The sequence below is a fragment of the Lithobates pipiens genome, unplaced genomic scaffold (genome assembly GCF_037356315.1).
Source record: "Lithobates pipiens isolate NorthernLeopardFrog02 unplaced genomic scaffold, aLitPip1_a1.2 Scaffold_22, whole genome shotgun sequence".
Classification (NCBI taxonomy): domain Eukaryota; kingdom Metazoa; phylum Chordata; class Amphibia; order Anura; family Ranidae; genus Lithobates; species Lithobates pipiens.
The window spans coordinates 121023234-121048005 of record NW_027507784.1 but is presented as its reverse complement, the minus strand read 5'-3'; the positions used below and the strand labels follow the sequence as shown (position 1 = coordinate 121048005).

The following is a 24772-nucleotide window of genomic DNA, read 5'->3' as shown; positions in this document are numbered from 1 at the left end:
CTTTAAGTATAGCAGCCCATATATGAGTCAGTTAAACAAAAAAAAAACTTACTTGCTGGATGTGGATGGGGGAATCCTCCCTGCCGAGCTATATTGTATTCTGACAGCGGGGAGACTTCCCATCCTCAGAATACACAGATCAGTGTTGTGGTCTATATTTTGCAGCGCTGATCAAGTGGGGAAAATCCACCAGGACAGTTGTACAGAAGTTGATTTGTAGATCGACTTCTGCACAACCTCAGTGTCCCTACATGGATCAAAATGTGGCTGGTCCCTGCTGAACCGGCAGAATTCCGATTCATGTACAGCCTGCTTATGACTAAAGTGATCTTATGAAATATTAAAACCACAAAATGTTGACGAGTGCAGTATTTGAGTGTACAGCCCACAGACTGAACACCCACGTGTAATGGATGTTTGCTTTTGCTATGTAGTTCAGACCACTCACAGCTGAGAGGAGAAGAATTGTGCAACCTTTTCTAATCATTTATAGGAAGCTTAAAGAAAACCACCTGTCATAGAAAATGAAGCCTGCCATTTCTGCCCTTTTTTTGAAAATTGTAGTTCTCTGACTGCCATGCCTCAGTACATTAAAGCCCAGCTGAAGTCAAAAAATTATATATTCAGTTAGGCAGACTAAACTAACAAGCTTGGATTTCCTAGCCAACAGTCAGCAAAGTTTGGCAGTACATTAATATTTAGAAAAAAAACACATATAGGAGGCATTTGAAAGCACAATGCATTAAAAATAAAAACATATGGTGGGGTATAAAGAGAAGAGTTGTGTCTTCAGACTAAAGTTTCTCTGTTATGAGAAAAGTAGTGGGCTGCCGGCTGGCATTGTTGGGCCTCTTTTGAAAATGCTAGCTGCCTGCTATTATATATATATATGACTGCAATACTTTTGAGTCACAGACCAGGAGCAAGCATGCTGTAAATGAGTGTGTAAAATACCTTCCTCTATAGTTGTTCTGGGCCAAAGATTCCAAATGCATTGAGGCAAAGCATGAAAGCATGACAGGCAGGAAATGTGCATTCTCAAATGAGAGGTTGGCAATGGCAGCCCCCATATCTTTCCCATGACTTTAGGGCACGGACTGGAACATGTATGCATATAAGGACTTCTGACTTCACTACAACTTCTTTGATCAGCATACATATTTCAGGTCAGTGACTCAATATACTGGATCTAGTGGCTCAGCATAACAGCCAAGCAACTAGCATTTTCAGAAGAATTAGGTCAGCAGGGGCAACTCCCTATTCGTCTCATGTCAGGTTGGCTTTAATATGAAACTGCTCTCAAAAAGCTAGCTACAGTCACAATGTGGTCAGAATTAGATTTAATATACACCCGAATAACACAAAGATATACTGGAATAGCTTTATTGGAATATTGCTTGTAGGTTGTCCATCAGCAAGAGATTTAAGAGATTTACAGCAAAATCCATGTGAGACACATAGATTCGTGTTTTTATAATCTCACAGCATTCACAAAAAATATACTCATTCTGAAACATGTACATATTGTATTGAATACATTGAATTTAATTTTTTTCCATTGTTTCAGCACTAAATCAATATTAAAAAACAACAGATCTAGTTTCAAATAAGGATCCAATCTTGGTGCCTTTCAGTCTGAGTCTGAACTGCTGCTAGACCCACCATGCTGCAAAAGAGAAAGGAAATATTTTAGCTTTAGAGGTGAACTTCACTTTAGCCTTATGTTTAATTTCATAGAACATACAAAAATATAAAAAAAAACAATATATATATTCATATATATATATATATATATATATATATATATATATATATATATATATATATATATATATATATATATATATATATATATATAGGGCCCCAGAAACGATTTCAACAAAAAAACTGTTCTGGTTGCAATACTCGAAACATGTAACGTGTAAAAAATGTTACAGCGTCGCCTATGGAGATTTTTAAGTACTGATGTTTGGCGCCATTCCACAAGTGTGCGCAATATTAAAGCATAACATGTTAGGTATCTATTTACTTGGCGTATCATCATCTCTCACATTGTACAAGAAAATCAGGCTACCTCTAGTGGGGTTTTTTATTTTTTATTCATGAAACAGTTAATTGCTAATATATATGTATATATATATATATATATATATATATATATATATATATATATTGGAGGTTCTGAGTAATTTTCTAGCAAAATTTTTTTGATTTTTACATGTAGGGGAATGTCAGAATTGGCCTGGGTGGCAAGGGGTTAATTACCATAAGTAAGTGCAAATAATTATTATATATTGTTTTTAAGGTACAGTAATGTACTATATTTTCAAAAACTGTACTCACGCAGGTGTCTTAACGCACAAATTACTGAAGTTTGAAGTTATAACTTCCCATCAGTAATTTAACAGTAAATAGATAAATAATAAATTATGTTATAACATATAGCATATAAATGTATGATTTAGCTTGATTAAAACAGTACCTTTTCAGCAGCAGATTCTCATTTTCCCTCTTAACTTGTGTGAGAAAAACATGGGATTGTGGGTAAATCTTATGCACATAAACCCATGTTTTTGGGGGCTGGGCTGGAAGGGATTATTTGTCTTTTAGACACATGCCTCCTTCTATGACACTGCAGTGAGTGGCATGCCTCCACTGCAGCATTTTTATTGGACAGCTTGGGCCAATGGCCAGTGGTACTTTACCATTGGTCCAAGACTCCAAGCTGTCCATTGAGATCAGTGTCTCTGACAAGAAGTGAGAGGTACTGTGAGCTCATCCTCTCAGTCTGCTGCAGTGTGCCAGCTTGTATTTAAACTGGCCCCTCTGTATGTAGCTTCTGACAGGCTGCATAAGGAGCCCCGTATGTACAAAACCATAGGTCATAGGAGCCCCAAATTTAGACCAATGGTGGAGTAGGACCTACCCCCCCCCCCCATCTACCAACCCCCCCCCCCCCATCTACCAACCCCCCCAGGTTTGCCGAGCTACGACCCTCAAAACTCGTAATTTTTTTTTTTTTTTAGTTCATGGCACTGCCTCATCTGCCTCCCCTGACTGCACGTCCCTGCTGTACTCACATACAATGATGTGGAGAATGGCACAGATATATTCATGTTAGTTCTCTACATCACTGAGGACCCCCATTGTCAGAGTAAAAATAAAGAGGATCCTGCACAAAACACGATCAGCCTCAAGAGGTAAGTCTAAAAAAAAAAACTAAAATACTACTCGGGGCCCTTCAGGGCATTATGGAGAGCTCGGATCTTGAAGTTGGGTTTAAGGTAATCAAAAAATAACTTATTTCGATTGCCAGATTGAATTCTCTGAGTTTCCATACCTTCTTGTTCTCGGCTCACTACTTTCCCCAAACGTTTGCTCAGAGTGTGTGCTACCATTTCAGGAATTCAAAGCTCTGCTCTTAGATTTATTGCAATGAATCTTCCACTAGATCAGGCGGTTAAACTGACTATACAATCTCCCTTAATTTTACCATCAATTATGTAAAGCAAGGGCCTTCCTGAGTGGATACAAATGAAACAGATTGTTTAGGTTTGCCCCCATGCTACATAGTTTTGGTGACTCTAAAACTGACAATAGACTATCCAATCTTGTTGTATATTCTCCTTAAGATATACCAACAATTATGCAATGTAAAGGCATTTGTGATTGCATAGAAATATATTGGATTGTATAGGTCTGTCCCCATATTACATAGTTTTGGTAAATTTAAATTAGATTTCACAGATATTGTACAATATGATTGAATAATGTATGGACAGCTTTAAGGGGATGCCAGGGGTACATTTTTTTCTGAACAGGTCATGTGATCAAAGCAGTAGCCCTTCCAACTTAAAACTCAATGGAAGAACTTAAAGTGGAACTCTAATTACTTTTATTTATTTTTTTCTTCTTCTTAATTTACAGTTTTGCAGTATAGGACTCTGAAGATCTGTATGGGATGTCCTGTAGCTCCAACTATCCACTGATCGGTAGAATAGTGGTAGTTCCACTTTAATGTCCTGTTTTACTACTTGCACTAGGAATAATATAGTGCCTTGAAAAAGTATTCATACCTCTTGAAACTTTCCACATTTTGTCATGTTACAACCAAAAACATAAATGTATTTTATTGGTATTTCATGTGATACAGGCATGTACTGGCCATCGGGACTACCGGGAGTTTCCTGATGTAAGGGGGCACTGATGGGACACTCTGATGTAAGGGGGCGCTGATGTGACATTCTGATGTAAAGGGGCTGGTAATGGGACACTCTGTTGTAAGGGGGCTGGTGATGGGACATTCTGATGTAAGGGAGTGCTGATGGGACACTCAAAATGTAAGTGGGCCGGTCCAGGGCCAAATTTCTGTCCCAGTCCAGCCCTGATGTGATAGACCAGGGGTAGGCAACCTTTTGAGAACAGTGTGCCGAAAAATGTTTTCAAAGAAACTGAGCGTGACGATTTTATAACCGAAAAATGTAAATTTCATACTCTCAATCTCGAAAGGGATTTTTTATAAAGTAAATGCTGTAAACTACTTTACTAGTGAGAAATTAACACCCTGCACTCTCACGCCTCAGATCAGCCCCAATTAATGCACCTTCACACCTCAGATCACTGTCCCTCCTGCAAATCTGCTTCACCACTGTAACCCCTGCACATCTGCCCCACCACTGTACTACCCTGCACATTTGCCCCACCATTGTACTACCCTGCACATCTGCCCCACCACTGTAACCCCCTGCTCTTCTGTCCCACCACTATAACCCCCTGCACATCTGCCCCACCACTGTACCTCCCTGCACATCTGCTCCACCGCCATACCCCCTGCTCTTCTGCCCCACCACTGTAACCCCCATGCTCACGTGTCCCACAGATGTACCTTCTTTCTCCTCTGCACCCCTCTGAACATGTGCCCCAAATCTGTACCCCCTGCTCCTCTGCCCCACTGCTGTAACCCTCTGCTCAACTGTCCCACCGCTGTAACCCTCTGCTCAACTGTCCCACCAATGTACTTCCTTTCTCCTCTGCCCCAACAGTGGACCCCCCTGCTCATCTTTCCCACCACTGTAACCCCCTTCCCATCTGGCCCAACACTGAACCCCCTGCTCCTCTGTCCTACCACTGTAGCCCCCTGCTCTTATGCTCCATCACTATACCCACCTGCTTTTCTGTCCCACCACTAAACCCCTTTCACATCCCTCCCACCACTATACCTCCTGCACATCTGCCCCATCACTGTAACCCCTTTTCTCATCTGCCCTACCACTGTACCTCACTGCACATCTGCTTCACCGCCATATCTCCATGCTCTTCTGTCTCAGTACTGAATCTCCTTCTCATCTGTCCTAACACTGAACCCATCTGCCCATCTGCCCCACCACTGTAACCCGCTTTCTCATCTGCCCCACCAATGTACCTCCTGCACATCTGTCTCACCTTTGTACCCCCCTGCTCTTCTGCCACACCTCTGTTCCCCCTAATCTCCTCTCCCATCAATACACTTTCTTTCACATCTGCCCCACTGCTCTACCCCCTTGCTTTTCTGTCCCACCACTGAACCCCCCTTCTCTTATGGCCCAACACTAAACCCCCCTGATCATCTGGCCCAACACTGAACCCCCCTGCTAATCTGGCCCAACACTGAACCCCCTGCTCTTCTGTCCCACTGCTGAACCCCCTTCTCATGTCTTCCACCACAGTACCTCCCTGCTCATCTTTCCCACCTCTGAACTCCTCCTGCTCATTTTCCCCACCGCTGTACCCTCTTCTCATCTATGATATGCAGAGTGGTGAAAGGAAGCAGAGATGAGACACATCTACCTGTCCTGGCACACTCAGCCTGCTGATCTACCTCCCGGATCCAGCCCCCATGCTTGTATGTGATGTCACATAAAAACATATGGAATGGATGCGCAATGATGAGCTCAGGTCAGGGGCATTTTCTGAAAGCAGTGGGCCTGTGTGCAGGATCATAAGTTGGGCCCTGGCAGCTGAGAATAAGTGCGGCGCTCTGCGCCACAAAAGTTGGGTGTGATTTTCATTGCGCTGAATACTGGCTGTGGCTTAAAGGTTCACAGAGTGTAGGGGTTCAGTAGTAAGTGACACAAAGGTTCAGGAATAATTTCAACAAAGTTCCCAGAAGCTCAACAGCAATTTCACAAACTGTCACCTGATTGTGATTTCCTCAATCACAGTGAAATCCCTTCTTTCTGAGATTGGTAGTGGCAACCAAGCGAGTCATCTTCCTCCAGATGGTGAATGGGGCTAGAAAGACTGTGATTGGCTTTAGCAGTAGCCAGTGAAAGTCCTTCTCCTACTGTAAACCAAACAGGGACAGACCCCCCCAGGAGAACTGCACCCAATCTCTTCCCCATCACAAAAGCCGTTGATCACATCTACCGCAAAGTTAGAGAACCAAACAATGTTTCCCATCTTTTACAGTGTGTGGGGGCACAGTGCCTCCCCTTCAGTGCAGGTGCGGGGTGGGGAACTCTGAAATTGGAATGCATTAGTGCCTCACTGACACTTCCCTGCACTGCTCTGCTGATGGGGAGGGAGTCGAGTGCTGGCAAAAGAGGCTTAGAGTGCCACATAATTTTGAAGTGGAAGGAAAATAAATAGTTTTCAATTTTTTTTACAAATAAATATATGAAAAGTGTGGCGTGCATTTTGTATTCAACCCTCCCTGAGTGAATACTTTGTAGAACCACCTTTCGCTGCAATTACAGCTGCAAGTCTTTTTGGGGATGTCTCTACCAGCTTGCACATCTAGAGAGTGACATTTTTGCCCATTCTTCTTTGTAAAATAGCTAAAGCTCTGGCAGATTGGATGGAGAGTGTCTGTGAACAGCAATTTTCAAGTCTTGCCACAAATTCTCAATTGGATTCAGGTCTGGACTTGGCCATTCTAACACATGAATATGCTTTGATCTAAACCATTCCATTGTAGCTCTGGCTGTATGTGTAGGGTGGTTGTCTTACTGGAAGGTGAACCTCCACCCTAGTTTCAAGTCTTTTGCAGAATCTAACAGGTTTTCTTCTAAGATTGCCGTATATTTGGCTCCATCCATCTTCCCATCAACTCTGACCAGCTTCCCTGTCCCTACTGAAGGAAAGCATCCCCACAATATGAAGCTAGACCAGAGCACCTTCTTCCACATGTTTGCTGTGTCCCCCACATGGCTTCTCGCCAACTCCAAATGGAACTTCTTATGGCTTTCTTTCACCAATGACTTTCTTCTCGCCACTATTTCATAAAGACCAGATTTGTGGAGTGCACAACTAATAGTTGTCCTGTGGACAGATTCTCCCACCTGAGCTGTGGATCTCTGCAGCTCCTCTATAGTTACCATGGGCATCTTGGCTGATTCTCTGATTAATGTTCTCCTTGCTCGCATTGTCAGTTTAGGTGGACGGCCATGACTTGGTAGATTTGCAGTTGTGCCATACTCTTTCCATTTTTATATGATGGATTAAACAGTGCTCTAGTAGATGTTCAAATCTTGTGATATTTTTTTTAGAACCTAACCCTGCTTTAAACTTCTCCACAACTTTATCCCTGACCTGCCTGACATGTTCCTTGGCCTTCATGATGCTGTTTGTTTACTAAGGTTCTCTAACAAACCTCTGAGGGTTTCACAGAATAGCTGTATTTATAATAAATTACACACGGGTGATTGGTTCCACTAGATTTTAGTTAGGGGTATCAGAGTAAAGGGGGCTGTATACAAATGCACGCCACACTTTTCAGATATTTATTTGTAAAAAATGTGGAAAACCATTTATCAATTTCCTTCCACTTCACAATTATGTACCACTTTGTGTTGGTATATCACTTAAAATACATTTATAGTTTTGGTTGTAACATGACCAAATGTGGAAAATTTCAAGGGATATGAATACTTTTTCAAGGCACTGTAGATAGAACTGCTCATAAAATAGGTCTCTTTCAGATGGGGGGTGGTAAAAACAAGAGACCGAACAAGAATTTTTAACTTGGGGTAACTAAAGAGGCACCGGTTGTCAAACTCACCCACTAGGTCCAATAGGTCTGTGCTGCAACTGTGTGCAATACACCACTGCATTGTAGTTGTGCAGCATTATAGGGTTCAATCAGGCAAAGTGATAGAACACCTCCTCTCTCTCTCTGTCAAATGCCCTCTGAAAATAACTGACAGGAAGGAGAGACCGGTGCAGCTGGGATTTCTGCAAATCCTGACCTGGAATGAAGATCAGGTGCATGGTCCCTAGTGTTTGCAGTGTGTAGGCGCTAACACTGAAAAAGCTTGGTCAGGTAGAGGAGTGGCGGCACTGGCGGGAGAGCCTAGGCAAATCTTTCCCACCAGATCTGAGCCTCCCCACTATACTGATCAGCTCTTCAGGATCTCACCTTCCAGTACTTGCAGCTCTCCACCCAGGGCCGCCATCAGGGGGGTACAGCCAGAACACATGTAAGGGGCCTGCACGTCCGAGGGGCCCGTACCACGAGTCCCAACCCAGGCCTTCTTTAACATGAAGCAGCTGCCATCATGTATGTGCAGCCTATGACACTGCCTTCCACCTGTCCTGCTCCCTGCCCACCTGTGACACTGCCTCCCACCTGTCCCACTGCCCCTCACCTGTGACACTGCCTCCCATCTGTCCCGCTGCCCCGACCTGTGACACTGCCTCCCACCTGTCTCGCTGCCCCTCACCTGTGACACTGCCTCCCATCTGTTCCGCTGCCCCGACCTGTGACGCTGCCTCTCACCTGTCCCACTGCCCCATCTGCGACACTGTCTCCCACCTGTCCTGCTGGCCCTCACCTGTGACACTGCCTCCCACCTGTCCCGCTGCCCCCCACCTGTGACACTGCTCCCCACCTGTCCCACTGCCCCCTACCTGTGACACTGCCTCTCACCTGCTCCATCATTCCCTACTTGAGACACTGCCTCTAATCTGTGTTGCTGCCCCCCCCCACCTTTTCCGCTACCCCATCTGTCCCACTGCCCCGCTTCCGTGACACTTCCCCCTCCTGTCCTGCTGCCCTCTCCTGTGACGCTGACCTCCTCCCATGACACTTCCCCCTCCAGTTCCACTGCCCACCCTCTGCGCTCTCACAGTTTTCTAGTCTTCAGTTAGGATTGAACACAGTGAGTGAATGTGTTCACTGTGTTCAGTTAGAAAAGAAAGGGGCTGGTAAATTACATATTGATTAGCTCCTTCCCCCACTTTCCATCCTATAACATCCCCGCAGCAGCTGGAGGGGGGGGGGAGGGAAGCCAGAAGCACTGCGGTGGGGGGGTGCAACACAAGGGGCAGTAGGGGGAAATCGGCATCATACATAGTGCTTGGAGTGTGCCCAGGCACACCTGACACACCCCTGCATACGCTTATTCTCCCCACAAAACATTTATGAGGATACCTCTCTGAGCCTGTTGGTTTCCTCAGTGAGGAAGAGAAGCATGCTGACAGTGCAGGCATCAAGGGCTGGAAAGAGACAGCTAAAGGGCTGGATGTGGCCCTGGGGTTTCATTTTGCCCAGGTCTGATCTAAACGAAATTTGGGGTAAAATAGATCCTGCCTTCGCACTGTAGATCATACATTTTATTTTGTAGAGGGACAAATAATATTAGTAATGTGTATCTATTAATGCTATAGAACTATGTACATTGAGGTTATCAATATCAGAAAGTTAAACCAGTGCTGAAGGTGAAGCCAATAAAGGCTCATTTAGAACAAAAAAATGGGTAGATAATTACATGAAGTGGCAGTCAAAGGAGTTAAGGGGTTTTTCTACACTTTTTATGGGATCCTCGGCTACTGGACTGATGATCCCTCATCCCCGCCAAAAGTATCTGTTATTGATGTCATAGGGTTTAAACTGATTACTAAGAAGTCCGTGTTTTGCCTTGGCAGATTTTGAAACCACGATGGAGGGGTTGCAGTCTGATTAACGAGCTGGAATCTATTCTATAAATTCCTGAACCATACCGATATTTATCACAAGTTTGTAATGTTTGCACAATAAGGGCAATGATTTGATAACTCAGATTTGTTATTGTGGTTTATAAACATTCTGCATTATCTCCGCAATGTAATTCCTGAATTGCTAAACAGATCTCATTCCCAAGTACAGATATACGAATATTACAATAAATAGAGAGATATTATATGGTATCGGGCATGCTTGGGATTAAACAGATTTGTATAAAGCCTAAAATGTGTGGTAAACAATATTCTCTCTGATTGACATTAATCTACTGGCTTTATTTTCTTTGTACGTACTTGTAATTGGTTCCTCACACAAATTAAGCTATTGTTAAGTGTTTTAAAAACTCAGCCATTTATTTATTTTGTTTTTAAGGGAACACTAACCTTTTTTACTATTTTAGATCTATACTAGCAAAAGTGTCTGTTCATAAACAGAGTGCAATTGGGAAGACTAAATGGTATGAATACCTTCTATAGGACAGTACTGTGATAATTAGTGGTGTAAATTGTAAAGTATACAGCACAGCATTCAGAGCATTATAACATGAATTATGACTAAGGCCTTGTAGGCTGAAACGCGTCAACTGACCTTATCTGCGTTTTTGGATAAATAACAAGACTTTTAGAGCAACATCTGGTTATGCGATCATCTTTATGGATTGCCTTGCTCAGACGAGCGACTATGGATCAAGCAACTCTAGCTCTATTAACAAAGTATTGTATGGGTAGTAGCACATAACCTTTTTGTTTGCATTATTTGAACCATGCAATGTGCCATTCGGAATGCGGCCATCTCTAGTATACTGCAGAAACATTTTTATTTTTGATGCTTGCCCATCAAGAACAATTGTACACTTGTAATAGTTTTAGTTGCGGTGAGAGTTTTCTGTGTATTTGGGGACAAGATCAGCATTATACTGGAATTGCTAGGATGTTGCGCTATATGCAATAGGGATAAAAATGGGTGTTGGCTGAATGTAGTCACTTGGCTTTTTCTATAAGTTAACTAGTATGCATAAATAAAATGTTAGCTTTTATATTACATTATGGAATAAATCACATTATAGTCTCATGTAAGATGAAAATACCTACCTTTCCATGCCCGTGGCCATGATGACCATGTCCATGTCCATGCCCATGTCCATGTTGCTTATGCTTTTTGTGCTTATCAGGATGATGCCCTCCATGTGGGTTACAACCACCTGGATATCCTGTAGGGTACTGAGGAGGGCATCCAGGGGCTCCATACCCATATTGTCCTGGTTGACATGGAGGAGGAGCGTACCCTCCGGGATATCCACCAGGTGGAGGAGGCTGAGCAGGTCCAGGGTATCCCGGATTTACACCAGCAGGATATTGACCTGGATAAGGCCCTTGTTGGGGAGGACAGCCGGGGGCTGGATATCCAGGCTGCCCATATGGTGTTCCTAAAACAGAAAATAGGAAAACCTTATCAGTTGGCACCTACAACACAAGCTCTCCAGTCTCAGTCAGAAGACTGGCAGCAGATGCAAATAGTGGAGAAACCCACCATGTTCCTGTATAAATGCAAAATGTTTTCAGTCTGTCAAAACAACTTTAACATTTTGTGATCCTTCATTGAATATGGCTAAACAACATAATATGGTGAACGTCTATAATACAATGAGAACTGAAAGAATATTCATCATTGTTTGCCACCTGGAACACCTTTGCCATCACAGTATCCCACAACGCAATTGTGAACAGTGGTGGCACATAAATCACCACAAATGTATAGGGGGTATTATCTATAATGAGGATCACTATTATAAACCATCCAAAGGGGTCCATTACACACTAGTAAGGATTTTGTAACCAAGACGGAAAAAACTCCCCTTGCATAATTAGAGTAAGCTGAATGAAATACATATTTTACAAACGCCCTCAGAAGGGCCATAGTTTTAGAGCCTGCCAGATGCGTTTCCTGTAGGAAAATTACATGAGGTTTACGCTTCTGAATATATTTAACCTCTTCCCGCCCACCCTATAGCCAAATGACGGCCGTAGAGCAGGCGCTTTCGTCCAGGAGGCCGTCCCTGGATGTCCTGTTGTTTACTTGCGCAATGCGCGCCGCCGCGGGCACGCTTCGGGGAAGTTCTGTGTTTGCTGTGTCCCCCGGAGACAGGCAAACACAGATCGCTGTAAACGGCCAATCACAGCGGCCGTTTACAGCACGATCGGTGTGTCCAATGTGAGATGATCTCATATGTAAACATATGAGATCATCTCTCAGCGCCGCTCTCCCTCCTCACACAGACAGCGTGTGAGAGGGGAGAGATGAACGGCTGCAGCGGCCATAAGTGTAAAAAAAAATAGTTAAAAAAGTGCCATCCTCCCCCAGTGCCATCCACCCCAGTGCCATCCTGCCCCAGTGCCATCCGCCCCAGTGCCATCCGCCCCAGTGCCATCCACCCCAGTGCTACCTGCCCCCAGTGCCACCTATTGTCAGTGCCATTTGTCCCCAGTGCCATCTGTCATCAGTGCCACGTGTCATCAGTGCCACATATTAGTGCCATCTGTCATCAGTGCCACATATCAGTGTCATTTGTCATCAGTGCCACCTGTCAGTGTCACGTGCCATCTGTCACATGTCATCAATGCCACTTATCAGTGCCATCTGTCATCAGTGTCACGCGTCATCGGTGCCACGGTTTAGTGTCATCTGTCATCGATGGCACATATTAGTGCCACGTATTAGTGCCATCTGTCATCAGTGCCATGTATTAGTGCCATGTGTCATCAGTGCCACGTATTAGTGCCACGTGTCATCAGTGCCACGTATTAGTGCCACGTATAAGTGCCACGTATCATCAGTGGCACGTATAAGTGACATCTGTCATCAGTGCCACGTGTCATCAGTGCCACGTATAAGTGTCATCATTGCCACGTATCAGTGCCATCTGTCATCAGTGTCACGTGTCATCCTGGTGCTCCAGGGCCTTCAAAAGTGTAATAGGTAGTCAACAAGTTAGATGTGTAATTTATGCTCCTAGAACACATGATGGCGCTCCTTGCATGTTGGGCCTCTCTAAGTGGCCAGGCTGTGAAAAAGTCCCACACATGTGGTATTGTAATACTCAGGAGGAGTAGCAGAATTTTTTTGGGGGTGTCATTTGTGGTATACACATGCCATGTGAGAGAAATAACCTATTACAATGACAATTTTGTGTAAAAAATTAAAAAAATTAAAAATCTTAATTTTGCAAAGAATTGTGGGAAGAAAATGACAACATCAAAAAGCTCACTATGCCTCTTACTAAATACCTTGGAATGTCTACTTTCCAAAAAGGGGTCATTTGGGGGTATTTGTACTTTCCTGACTTGTTCGGGTCACAAGAAGCGAGATAGGCCACCAGTACATCAGATGTGATCAATTTTGTGCGATTCGCACCACAGCTTGTAGACTCTCTAACTTTCACAAAGACCAAATAATATCCACTAATTTGGGTTATTTTTACCAAAGATATGTAGCAGTATAAATTGTGGCCAAAATTTATGAAGAAAAATGAATAATTTGCATAATTCTGTCACAGAAACAAAGAAATATGCGTTTTTTTTCAAAATTTTCGGTCTTTTTTCATTTATAGCGCAAAAAATAAAAACCCCAGAGGTGATCAAATACCACCAAAAGAAAGCTCTATTTGTGGGAAAAAAAGGACAAAAAATTAATTTGGGTACAGTGTTGCATGACTGAGTAATTGTCATTCAAAATGTGAGAGCACCGAAAGCTGAAAATTGGTCTGGGCAGGAAGGGTGTTTAAGTGCCCAGTAAGCAAGTGGTTAAAGACTAGTGCCCTTTTAATCCTAGAGTTAAGGCCTCTTACATTCCAGGACAAGAGTTTAAGAGTATGGAACGATGGTGTCATAAAAATTGATATTGTGGGACCCGTCATTGCGGGATGATGGCAGAGGGCTCCTTTGGAGCGCAGAAAGTGGGTAACATGCAATATCAGTCATTGTCAACATAGCATAGTTAACTTCAGAGATAAAAAAGTGGGTTATCAGCAGTGTAAAAACATAAAAAAAAAAAGAACCCTCAACCTTGTAAGTAGTGATCCAGAACAAAGGAACACAAACACCCCTCCCCCCACCCTGCCTGCAGTCCCCAACATACTACAGGCCTTTTCCCCAAACAGTAACCAGCAATGTCACCCTATCAGGGGGGAGTCCTTCCTTATCCAGCCAGATAGAAAGGGACGGGTGATAACTGGGTGAACTGCTGAGCAAACTGTGAACTGCTTGATAAAAGGATTATTCATTGCAGCCAGTCAACAGTGCATTGGTTGTAAACAAAAACCTATATCCATAAGTAAGGCACATTATAAGGCTTTGGAAGTGAAAAACAGGAGACCAGGGAGCATTTCCTCAGCACTCTGCCTCCCAGGTCAAGCACTACTCAGTGATTCCAGCCATCTGTTAGCTTCCTGAGGAGAGGTAAAGAATTGCACTTTTCCTTTATGGACCACTCTAAGCTTTGCTGGATAGAGCACACTACATGGTAGGCTATGCTCACGCAGGCATTGCATCACACTTTGGAATGCTGCTCTCTGCTTCCGAATAGCTGCTGAAAAATCTGGGAAAATAATAATGCAATTATTGTTGTAGAGTAATTCCAGACTATTGCGAGCTTTATGAAAAATATTTTCTTTGTCCCTGAAGTATAGGAAATGGGCCAGCACCTGGCGGTGGGGCACTCAGCAGCCCACAATGTGCCTTCTCAATAGCAAACAGGTGGGAAAAGGATTCAGCTCCAAAGGTTTGTTTGAGCCAGGATATTAGGAATTCCTCTGGATGTTTCCCGTCCGTGCCCTCCGGAAAGCCCAGGAAATGCAGGTTTTTCCAGCAAGGCCTATCCTCAATATCTCCAAGCTTGGATTCCTGGGGCTTGTGGTCCGCCGCCATCTCGAGCGGTGTTCAGGAGTGGGAACACGGTTCTTGATTTTATGGACATCATCCTTTAACAGGGCAAAGTCCACCCGAATGGTTTCTATCTGGGTCGACAGGGATGCATGGCAGCTTTTAATGGTCGCTATTATCTGAGACAGTGACGGCTCTCCTACCTGGGAGTCTGAGCCTGTGGCATCCTCAGCTGAGGGTGGAACTGGGATTGCCAAGGGGTCCATAGCATCCATCCAGTCTGCCTCACCCTCTGCCCAGGGCTGGTCAGCAGATGCACGCGGCCTCTCCTCCAGGTCTCGGGCGCCATCTTGGATGGCCTCATGGGAGCATGGATAAAAAGTATGAATCCAAGCAGGTCAAGATGATTGGCTAGTTGGCTACGGGGTGAGGGGAAGCCTGAACTCTATAAGGGATCTCATACAGACTCATAAACAGAAAGTTTGGTGTTGTGTTTTACAGCCAGCTCAGTGACAAATATAATTTTCATATCTACACAAGAAAATGCAACCACTGATTTTCATTTCCTACTGTTTTTATATAAGTAACACATTATCTTCTTGTTTTGTTGTTGATACTGTATCGCATAGTGATAAAACTGATTAAATGAGTGTTTTTCTACATGAAGAATACCCATTTTACCTATGAGGTTATAATTCAAGGCACAACAAAGAAGGTTGGTGAATGCAGAACTGAAATTTGGCTCTAAATTTGCCAGTCAAGTGTCAGTAAATGGATATGAATGACAGAAAACGTCTACTAAGGAGCACAAAAATGAGTCCATAGATTAGATCTTGTTGGCCTTACCTTGGTTTGGATTCCACATGTTGGTAGATCTGGTAAAATAAAAATGAACACAAGATTACCTTAAACAAAAATTTAAATAATAATGTTCACCACCAAAAAACAATTTTATTTAAAGTATAACAAAATTATTTTAATTATTTTAATTATTCCTGCTGGCTGTTGTCACCCAGAGCGAAGATTATAGAATATCAAACATTTTGGGTTGTCACCAGGAATAGAGGGTGAAACTTCCACTGGGGGAACTATTTATGGTAAAAACCAGGGATTCCCCTGAGGGATTTTTTCTCACTTCCTGTTTAATATGGGACAGGAAGTGAAGGGAAATCTCCCCAATGGGGCACAGATGGGAAAAAAAGAAGTTGACAAGGGTTATAACTCTTTCTTACACTAGCCAATTTATTTTAAAAACTGCCTTTAGTGCTACTTTAATTTATTTACATGTCTATTCACTCTGACCCTTCACAGAGGCTTTAATGAGATTTGCATAGAAAAAATAAACTTGACACTGAAAGGAACAGGAGCTCAGAATAATTGAACAATATACTTTTGAAGAAAGCCTGCTGGTAGGATGATCATACATTTTTAAATAAGCTCACACTCACTTTGCTAATCTGGCTTGTTAGGTAAAAAAGCTGTAGCAATATATATGCAAGCATCTCTGTTTAACTACAGGGAGGATTATGTTACCAGCACAACAGACTTAATGCACTAGCAAAGTATTATACAACATTATGGGGCCCCATATGAGTTATTCTTCAAAGTATAGTGGCAAGTTGCAACAGATAAACAAAATTACATACATGATTTTAATGTGTTTGTAAATCTACAAAGATGAGCTAGTGACATGTTTTTTTTGTTTTTACCAGCCACCTTATTCTTCTGGAGTTGGCACTTGTGGGCCAGTACCTAGATAAGCAAGGTCAGAGAGGGCAACACCAAGCCTCAGAATGAATAAAATGTGAAGACTTTTTCCTCATTTTGTTTCTCTCATCTGTCCACCTCTAAACAATTGTGGCTAAATTCCACAAGACTACTGTGAGATGAGTGGGGTGGAGGGTATGTTCAAAGGATTTCCAAGGCTCTATTTTGGTTGGTTGTGTGTACAACTGAAAAGTAGTCATGCAGACCCCATTCTGTGTATGTATATATATATATATATATATATATATATATATATATATATATATTGGGTAGGGCTTGTACAAAGAGCCATCATTATTCAGGGCAGCAGGATGTCTAAATATGGCCTTGCACTACAGAATCCATTACTCCAATTATACTACTGTATTATGGTATGTGATTAGATATAAACCTTCAGTATAACTGCAGGGATAGAAAAGTGGCAGGTTGCCTGGCACTCTTGCCTTTCAGATCTGAGCTGGGCCTGAGCCTAAGGGCATTGCGTCTCCCTTATGGCCCGATCACAAATTAAGATCAGGAAGTTGAACAAAGTTTACTGCAGTAGAACAAAGTGAGGTCAACAACCTCATTTTTCGAAATTCCTAAATACGGGTTTCAAACGTGTATTTGGTTATTTGTTTAGAGTTCATATTTCATTTTAAAGACTTTCATAAGTATGGCATATAATTAACTGACAGAGACTTTGCATGCATCAAAACTTATGACACTAATAATATATAAATATAAATGTGGCTTATTGCCCCCCCCATGGAGAATCATATATCACAATGACAACTGCAAGGACTTGATAACTAAACAAGTGCTGTATAAATTACACAAAGATCATTAAAATGTGTTTGTTTACTTGTACTTACAGGTAAGTCTATATTATTCTAAAGCCCCATACACACTATCAGATTTTTTTTTTGCTAATTTTTGTCTTCAGATTTACCAAAACCATATAATATGAGGACAAACCTTAGGAGTTTCAATTTGTGTGCAATCCCCTTGTACCACATGATTTTGGTAAATCTGAAGACAAAAATCAGCAGAATATCTGATAGTGTGTATGGGGCTTTAGGCTTACCCGAGGGCACAGTGCATATCTCCTAAATGTGCACCGTTTAACAAATATTTACATTTACACATCACCAACGCATGGGCACTGTGCTCTGAGTGGAAGGCACACTTGAGTGTGCCCTCCATTCAGAGTGCTGTGCCACAATCGTGGCTCCTGTGAGCATGCACAGGAGTGACATCACCACTGCCTGGCCATTTAAACAGCTGGAGCGCATGAACCATGAAGGAAGACTGGGTGAAGATGGAAGCCCTGTCAGCAGTGACAACGTGCCGCTGGAGGGATCCACTTCTGTCTGTCATAATGTGCTGGTATGCGGTGAATACTTACACATTATGACATTAACCGGAAGGGGGAAACAGTTTTTTTTTTTAAGAGTTAACTACCAATTTAAAGCGGAACTTTACCCATAACAGTTTGGTAACAATATTCTTTAAAGAACATTCATTGTTGGTTATTATTTTATGACTTTGGAGTATGCTACGGTATAATAATATAGTTGTACAGTAGTACCATGGATTACGAGCATAATCCGTTCCAGAAGCATGCTTGTAATCCAAAGCACCCGTATATCAAAGCCAGTTTCCCAATAGGAATCAATGGAAACGTAGATAATTTGTTCCAGTGTCCCTGCTAGTGTATGCAGTACCGCATGTGGCCTGAGGTGGGGGGTGCCGGAGACACTTGGAGATCACTTGGAGATGCTTGGAGACACTCAGGAACAGAGTGTTTCCGAGCGTCTCTTTGAGCGGCTCCGAGTGTCACCGGCGTCCCCGCACCTCTGGCCACAAGTGGTACTGCACACACCTGAAGGCTTGAATTCTGCTCATCTTGCAAGACAACGCTCGCAAATAGAGTCAGTTTTAATGTACTGTAATTCTTGTTCTCAGCCACTAGGTGGGGCTGTATGATTCCGTCAGAGAGCTGAAATCTGTACATAGTTCTCTGAAGCTGGAAGCTATAACTGACTACTCACTTCTGTGCATTATAACTTTGAATTGTCTTGTGAGTGTAGTGCTCTGTGGTTTAGTCAGAGAGCTCTTCACCAAATTCCTTGTCAGGGGTAGCTACTGTAGCTAGTCCTTAGAGATCCATTGATTTCTCCCTAATTTTGACCTTGTACTTTTCTCTTCTGCCACTAGGTGGCCGGGCACTTGGTGGCATTAGATGTGAGAAGGAGATTTCAAGGTATATGGGATATCTCAGCCAATGGATAGGGGTTTCTTGAATCCCTTAGCTTGCTGGGAGAACTTATATATTCGGGTGGAGTCAGGTGACATCTGCCCTGGGCTGCTAGGCTGGAGATTGGACCTATTCTAGGGGCATCTGCCTGCCAGGCTGTGCGAGGGCCTATCCAGAAGTAAGTGGGCAGCGCAGGGTTGGGACTGCGCCTTGCAGTCCAACCAAAAGTGACGGTTCTACCGGCCGGAGAACCTGTCATGGTTGGAGGTAGAAGGGAAACTGTCGCCACTAAGAGACCAACCACCTTTACTAGGGACCACAGTGAGTGACTGAAGCAAGTACCTGAGCAACATTCTCACCGAACGGGCATGGTGGAGAATTGGGAAACTTCAGGCGTTGATCATGTCAGGGACATAACCAGCGGAAGTGATGCTTGCAGAGCAGCCTTGTATGTCAAGCCAGGGACCGAGTCGGGAAGCAGGGGTGAAACTTCAAATTTATCTGGTGTACCAAGCTAGGGACCCAGCAGGGAAGCATGGGTGACGCTTGAGGGAGATACCACCGCAAAAGCCTTGAGGAGCTCACGGGATTCAGACTCAGTGAATCAGAGAGTACAGTGAGAGACTAGGAGCTCAAGGTGCTGAAGAGCTACACATGGACATTGTAGTGAAGCTAAGAGAAATGTTGAACTTTGTGTTAGGAACTGTTAGATACTGTTGCCATTGGAGGCAGCAAACCTGCACATGCAGAAGTGGCACCTTGCTGGGGCCTTTCCCTGTGTGGCTGTCTTCCTAGTAAAGTCTCGGAGTCTGCCTATTGAAATTGCAACCACTTAAGGGTGTTCTGTCCCTAACTCTCTTTCCCTTGCAAAATATAAAAAGGACTGTTAAAAGAAATAAAACCTCTTTTGCACTCAATTACTTTCATCATCTTTGCACCCACTATGCCTCACAACCCACTACATATTAAAGGATGTCAGCGGTGTGTGGCCTCAAAGGTTCTCATTAGACTGGAAGGGGTTAGAGATTCTGCTACATGAGTATTTCTGGAACATGTATGCTTGAATTTGCTTGAATAAAATGTTCTTCTGATTAAAACAAAAAACAAAAGAACATACATTCCAAATTGACAGAAGCTTTATATTGCTGATATTTACAGGCTGCCCATGAAGGAGAAAGGAAAGAATATCAGGAAGCTAAGATAAGACACTACCCTTGTAAGTTTAGCTGTTAAACAGAGTTTGTCCTGTCACCTCCTGCTTTTCTTTTCCACCCCAATCTGTGCTTCATCCGCACAGTCTGTGTCATTCCTGTTGCTTTTTTTTAGCAACAGTACATTTTTAAGTGGAGCTCCAACCCCCATCCCATCAAAAAAATCAAAAGTCAGCAGCTACAAATACTGTAGCTGCTGACTTTTAATATTAGGACACTTACCTGTCTAGGGATCCCGTGATGTTGGCACCCCAGACAATTTTTCACTTGGCTCTCGGGTGCTGCCGCTGCCATTCCTTGTAAAGCAAGCACGCTGTGCTTTCTGAATGGCCTAGAGTCGGGAGGAGGAGGGGCTGAACTTCGGGGAAAACTCGCCGCGGCGAGGTCTCCTGGAAGTGGGGAGGGGTACCTGCCAAAAGCAGGTACCCACTCCCCCCCCCCATGCAAGGTGCCAAATGTGGCAGTGGAGGGGGGAAGGAAGCAAACAAATGGAGCGTCCCCTTTTGGGTGGAGCTCTGCTTTAAAGTACACGTGGGCCAAATGTCAGGGCGACATTAGTCCGTTCAATAAAGACAAGCCAGCATTCGGCCTATGTGTACGGCAGCCAGTCCAACAGAAGCCGCCCATTCAGCTGGGTTCTGTCAAAGGTGCATAACCAAAAAAGGTCTACCAATCGCCATCTGATCAGCACTCTCAGCCAATGGCTGGTAGCGCTGACCAGTGTGTTCTGGCAGGAGGGCCGTCCCCCCTGTCAGAACACAATAGGTTAGCGGAAGGGATTAGCATCATGGGATCTCTCCTTTCATGGCCCCACACTCCACTCGTTGAGGACACATGTATTATGGTAAGCGGTCTTACTCTTCACTAGCATGCCACACAAAACTTGTCTTTATACCTGTGCAATAGAGTTCACATGTCACTTTTTGTTTTATATTTTTCACCACAGTTTCCCTTTCATTGTTGCTTTCCACCTTTACACAACTTCAGTCCCCATCTGTCTCCATACCCACACCCATACTTGAATGGCTAGTATACTATGTAGACTCCTTTCATTATTTGCTATATATGGTTACATATGGTTGGCCTTCCTAGTACTTATTTGACTACTTAGATCAGTGATTCTCAACCAGGGTTCCTCCAGAGGTTGCTAGGGGTTCCTTCAGCATTGGGCAATTTCTGCCTCTCAGATAAGTTCCAACTGACACTATTGATCTTTTTTAGCTATCTGTAAGGAGGTAATTCTTCCCAATGACCACAAGTGTAAGGACCATTCTTCCCACTGACCATCACACTAATGTATCATGAGTTGTAGATTTCTAATTTTTAGCAGGGGTTCCTCGAGACTGGAGAACTATTTCAAGGGTTCCTCTGTGTTGAAAAGGTTGACTTAGATAAACACTTTTGTTGCAGCTGTCAATCATGTTGGACATTAAGGTACATCAAAGGTTACACTTTTTGGCTCCCATGTAATGCTTGCCCTCCATCTGTCCCCCGGGGGGTCTTTGTTAGTTCCTTTCATTCAGCTCCCGGGAGAGACACTCTTTGCCGCCACCTGTTGGTTGATTAGCCTTTGAGACATTGGCTCAGTCCATATGTGAGTATGGTATCTCTTTGCGTAAGGTCCCTCATACCTGGTTTATGGCATTTATCTTTACGTTATATATTTCTGCAGCACTGACCCCGAAGGAGCAGCTGGTTTTGTTTGTGCTTACTGTTACCTTCTCAACCTCATGCTCATTTAGGGGTTTCCCGAGGTTGATGGCCCAATAAACTGTAGAGACCGACACTTGAATGCCTTTAGGAATTTTTATTTGCAAAGAACGTTGAAAAGAACACAGGCTCCCCTTTTAGTGAATTTAGCAGCTGACAGGTGATTTAAGTTTAGCAAAGTCTCTGCCACAAACTTGGTTGTAGAACTTTAAAACAAATCAGAAAATCTCTCATAGAACTTAGTTGTAACTGAAGGATGAAATTAGGAACTCTCTAAGACCTCGTGCATGGCCCTCTTCTGAAGAGTCCTCCCCTGGTTGCGTTTTCAGTTGCTGGGCCTCTCCAAACCTGAGACGGCACCGGACCACCTCGGAACCCTCCTTCCAGTTACTGTGCCTCAGGCTAGCCAGCCCGAGACTCGGAAATGGATGGATCCACACCCCAGGCCATGAGGGCCTCTGGATGCCAAAACCATAATGTACTGAAATCAACCCCAACACCCAACTATGGTCTTTGGGAAAATCTCAATTTACAAAACATAGCACGTGCTCTTCAGGAGCCCGGCGCTACATTTCTCATTGATATTTTTATTCTGTAGATACACTGCATTTACATCTACTGAAGAAGCGAGCAGTGACTCGCGAAACGCGTCAAGTTTTATGATGCCTGTGCATTACTGTACATTCAACAATTCCAAATATATACTGTATGTGGCTGCTTGGTATGCTGTGTCTAACACTGTCAAGTGGCACCTCTGTTTATGCATCTCACAAACGATGAACGGTATACAATTTTAATGAATTTATAAACTATGTTTACTTTGTATACTCTCAATGACCTTTTTGTGCTCACCTCATTTAAAGTCCCACAGACGTATTTCTTCTTTGTTGTATTTAAAGGGTCACTAAACCCTAGTTTTTTTGTTTTTTTAAATAACAAACATATCATAATTACCCTGATTCAACTCTTCTGGGGTCCCTCAGTGGCGCTGGGGTCTTCTCCTCTTCTCTAGTGCCCCATGCTCTCCTTCAGGACACCTGAACAGGCATGCTCCCGAGTCCTGCTGCTGCGTCTATTGACACAGACTGCAGGGCTCGGCCCTACAGCCCCTTTCACACATGCGGACAGTATGTCCGTATTTCATCCATCCGTTTGCGGATGAAATACGGGCATACATGCATCCCTATGGGATAGCGGGTGCCTGCGGATGAACATCCACAGACACCCGCTATTGTCCGCCTCCGCTATGGTCCGATTCTGCAGACGGAGGAAAATCCTATTTTTCTATCCGTCTGCAGAGCGGATCGGATGAACACGGACAGACGGTCCGTGCTCATCCGATCCCCATAGAGGAGAGCGGAGAGCTGACAGGGCGGTCCCTGCACTGTGTGCGGAGGCCACCCTGTCCGCCGGCGGCTCAGCGGGGACAACGGAGCGATCCCCGCTGAGCGAGCGGATCATCACGGGGCGGATCATTACTGATCCGCCCCGTGTGAAAGGGGCCTACCCCCCGGCGTCTGCTTCATTGCATTTGATTGACAGCAGGGGGAGTCAATGGCTGCAGTGCTATCAATCTATCGAATCAGGACACGAGACACCTGCCGAGCTGTTGTGCTCCTTCCCGTTGCGGGAATTACAGGGCTCAAGTAAAAAGGGAGGCTGGGGGGGGGGGGGGGGCTGCTGCTTGACAGGAGTTTTTTCACCTTAATGCATAGAATGCATTAAGGTGAAAAACCTCAAGGGTTTACAACCCCTTTGGGGATGGAGGTGTGAAACTGGCAAAATCAGACCATTTTCTCTTTGTATAGGTTAGCGGGGGAGATCGTTGTACTAACTTTGCATAGTTAGTACAGTGGCTCCTCCCGAGCTGTCAGTTTTTTTTCATTCAGCCCGCTAGGTAGTAGTGTGTACTATGCTTTAAGCTGTCCGCTGATTGGCCTCTAGTGATTTTAGGCACAGTGCCGAGAATAAACTGAGCATGTGCTGAGCAGGGTGATAGAGGCCTTACTGGATTTTAAACCGTATAGGCACTTTCTTTTTAAGGTTTAACATACTGTAGCTTTACCTGCAAAATGGGCCAGCCTGAAGTGATCTATCTGGACTTAATGTGAAACTTTAATAATAGAGTTAAGTAATATGTAGGTTTTCATCACACAGACCTCTTGCCAAACCTGTTTATTTACAGGCTGCTCCACTCCCTTGAAATGTACTATACCACCCAGACAGTGCCTCAGTCTAAGTGTATGATCCACACCATCCCCCAATATGCAATGTAGGTAGACAGGTATCATTAACCACTCCTTATTTAGGGATGGGTTCTATTATACAGAATGTTGTCTATCAGGTTAGATCAAACACAGATGATTAAAGTGGAGTTCCGCTTAAAAAAAAAAAAATTAAAAGTCAGCAACTACAAATACTGCAGCTGCTGACTTTTAATAATCGGACACTTACTTGTCCCAGGGTCCAGCGATGCGGGGAATGAAGCCTCGCTCCTCACCCCCTCCTTTCTGCAGCGCCGGCATTGTCACTGTGGGCATCCAGCTGTGGCTTTACATCCGGGAACGCACTGCGCACTGTGACTGGCCAAGCAATCATCTGGGACCTGTGACATGTCCCAGATGATTGCAGAGAGGAAGGGGGGGGAGAGGTGAACTTGTTTCCAGCGCCACAGTGCACTGGGAGGAAGTGGGAGCTGGAACCCTCTAAAATGAGGGTTTCCACTCCCCCCGCAAAATAAAATGACAAGCCAAATGTGGCATGTCAGGGGGGTCACCTTCCCTTAAAGCTGAAGTTCCATTTTTGGGTGGAATGCTGCTTTAAAAGCAAAAAAATGTTATGCAAAATGTAGTACAACTTATAAACACTTCAATAATATTATAGCCATTCTAAAGATATTGTGCATTGCATATTGAAGTGTATATTTTAGCCATTATTGATCCATCTCTGTAACTGATATGGCTCTTCTGATGCATACTGCTATAAACTC

The 24772-nt window shown here is 43.8% G+C and overlaps 1 protein-coding gene across 1 annotated transcript; it reads right to left on the bottom strand.

Annotated features, from left to right (window-relative positions):
• Window positions 1–1367: 1367 nt before the first annotated feature.
• Window positions 1368–24323, bottom strand: LOC143924107 (uncharacterized). The gene is made up of 4 exons (XM_077448164.1): window positions 24238–24323; window positions 15703–15731; window positions 11071–11405; window positions 1368–1666 (listed from the first exon to the last, which is right to left on the bottom strand). Exons 1-4 carry the CDS (start codon window positions 24321–24323, stop codon window positions 1631–1633), a joined length of 486 nt encoding a protein of 161 aa, XP_077304290.1. The 3' UTR covers window positions 1368–1630.
• Between the last annotated feature and the right edge of the window lie 449 nt (window positions 24324–24772).

Bases quoted from the DNA above. Each gene is read 5' to 3' on its own strand.
- LOC143924107 (XM_077448164.1), bottom strand. From the start codon at position 24,323: ATGCCCACAGTGACAATGCCGGCGCTGCAGAAAGGAGGGGGTGAGGAG. The intron at 15,732-24,237 runs GTAAGTGTCCGA...TTATTTTACCAG, and splicing joins ATCGCTGGACCCTGGGACAA to ATCTACCAACATGTGGAATC. The intron at 1,667-11,070 runs GTAGGTATTTTC...TCTCTTTTGCAG, and splicing joins ATGGCCACGGGCATGGAAAG to CATGGTGGGTCTAGCAGCAG.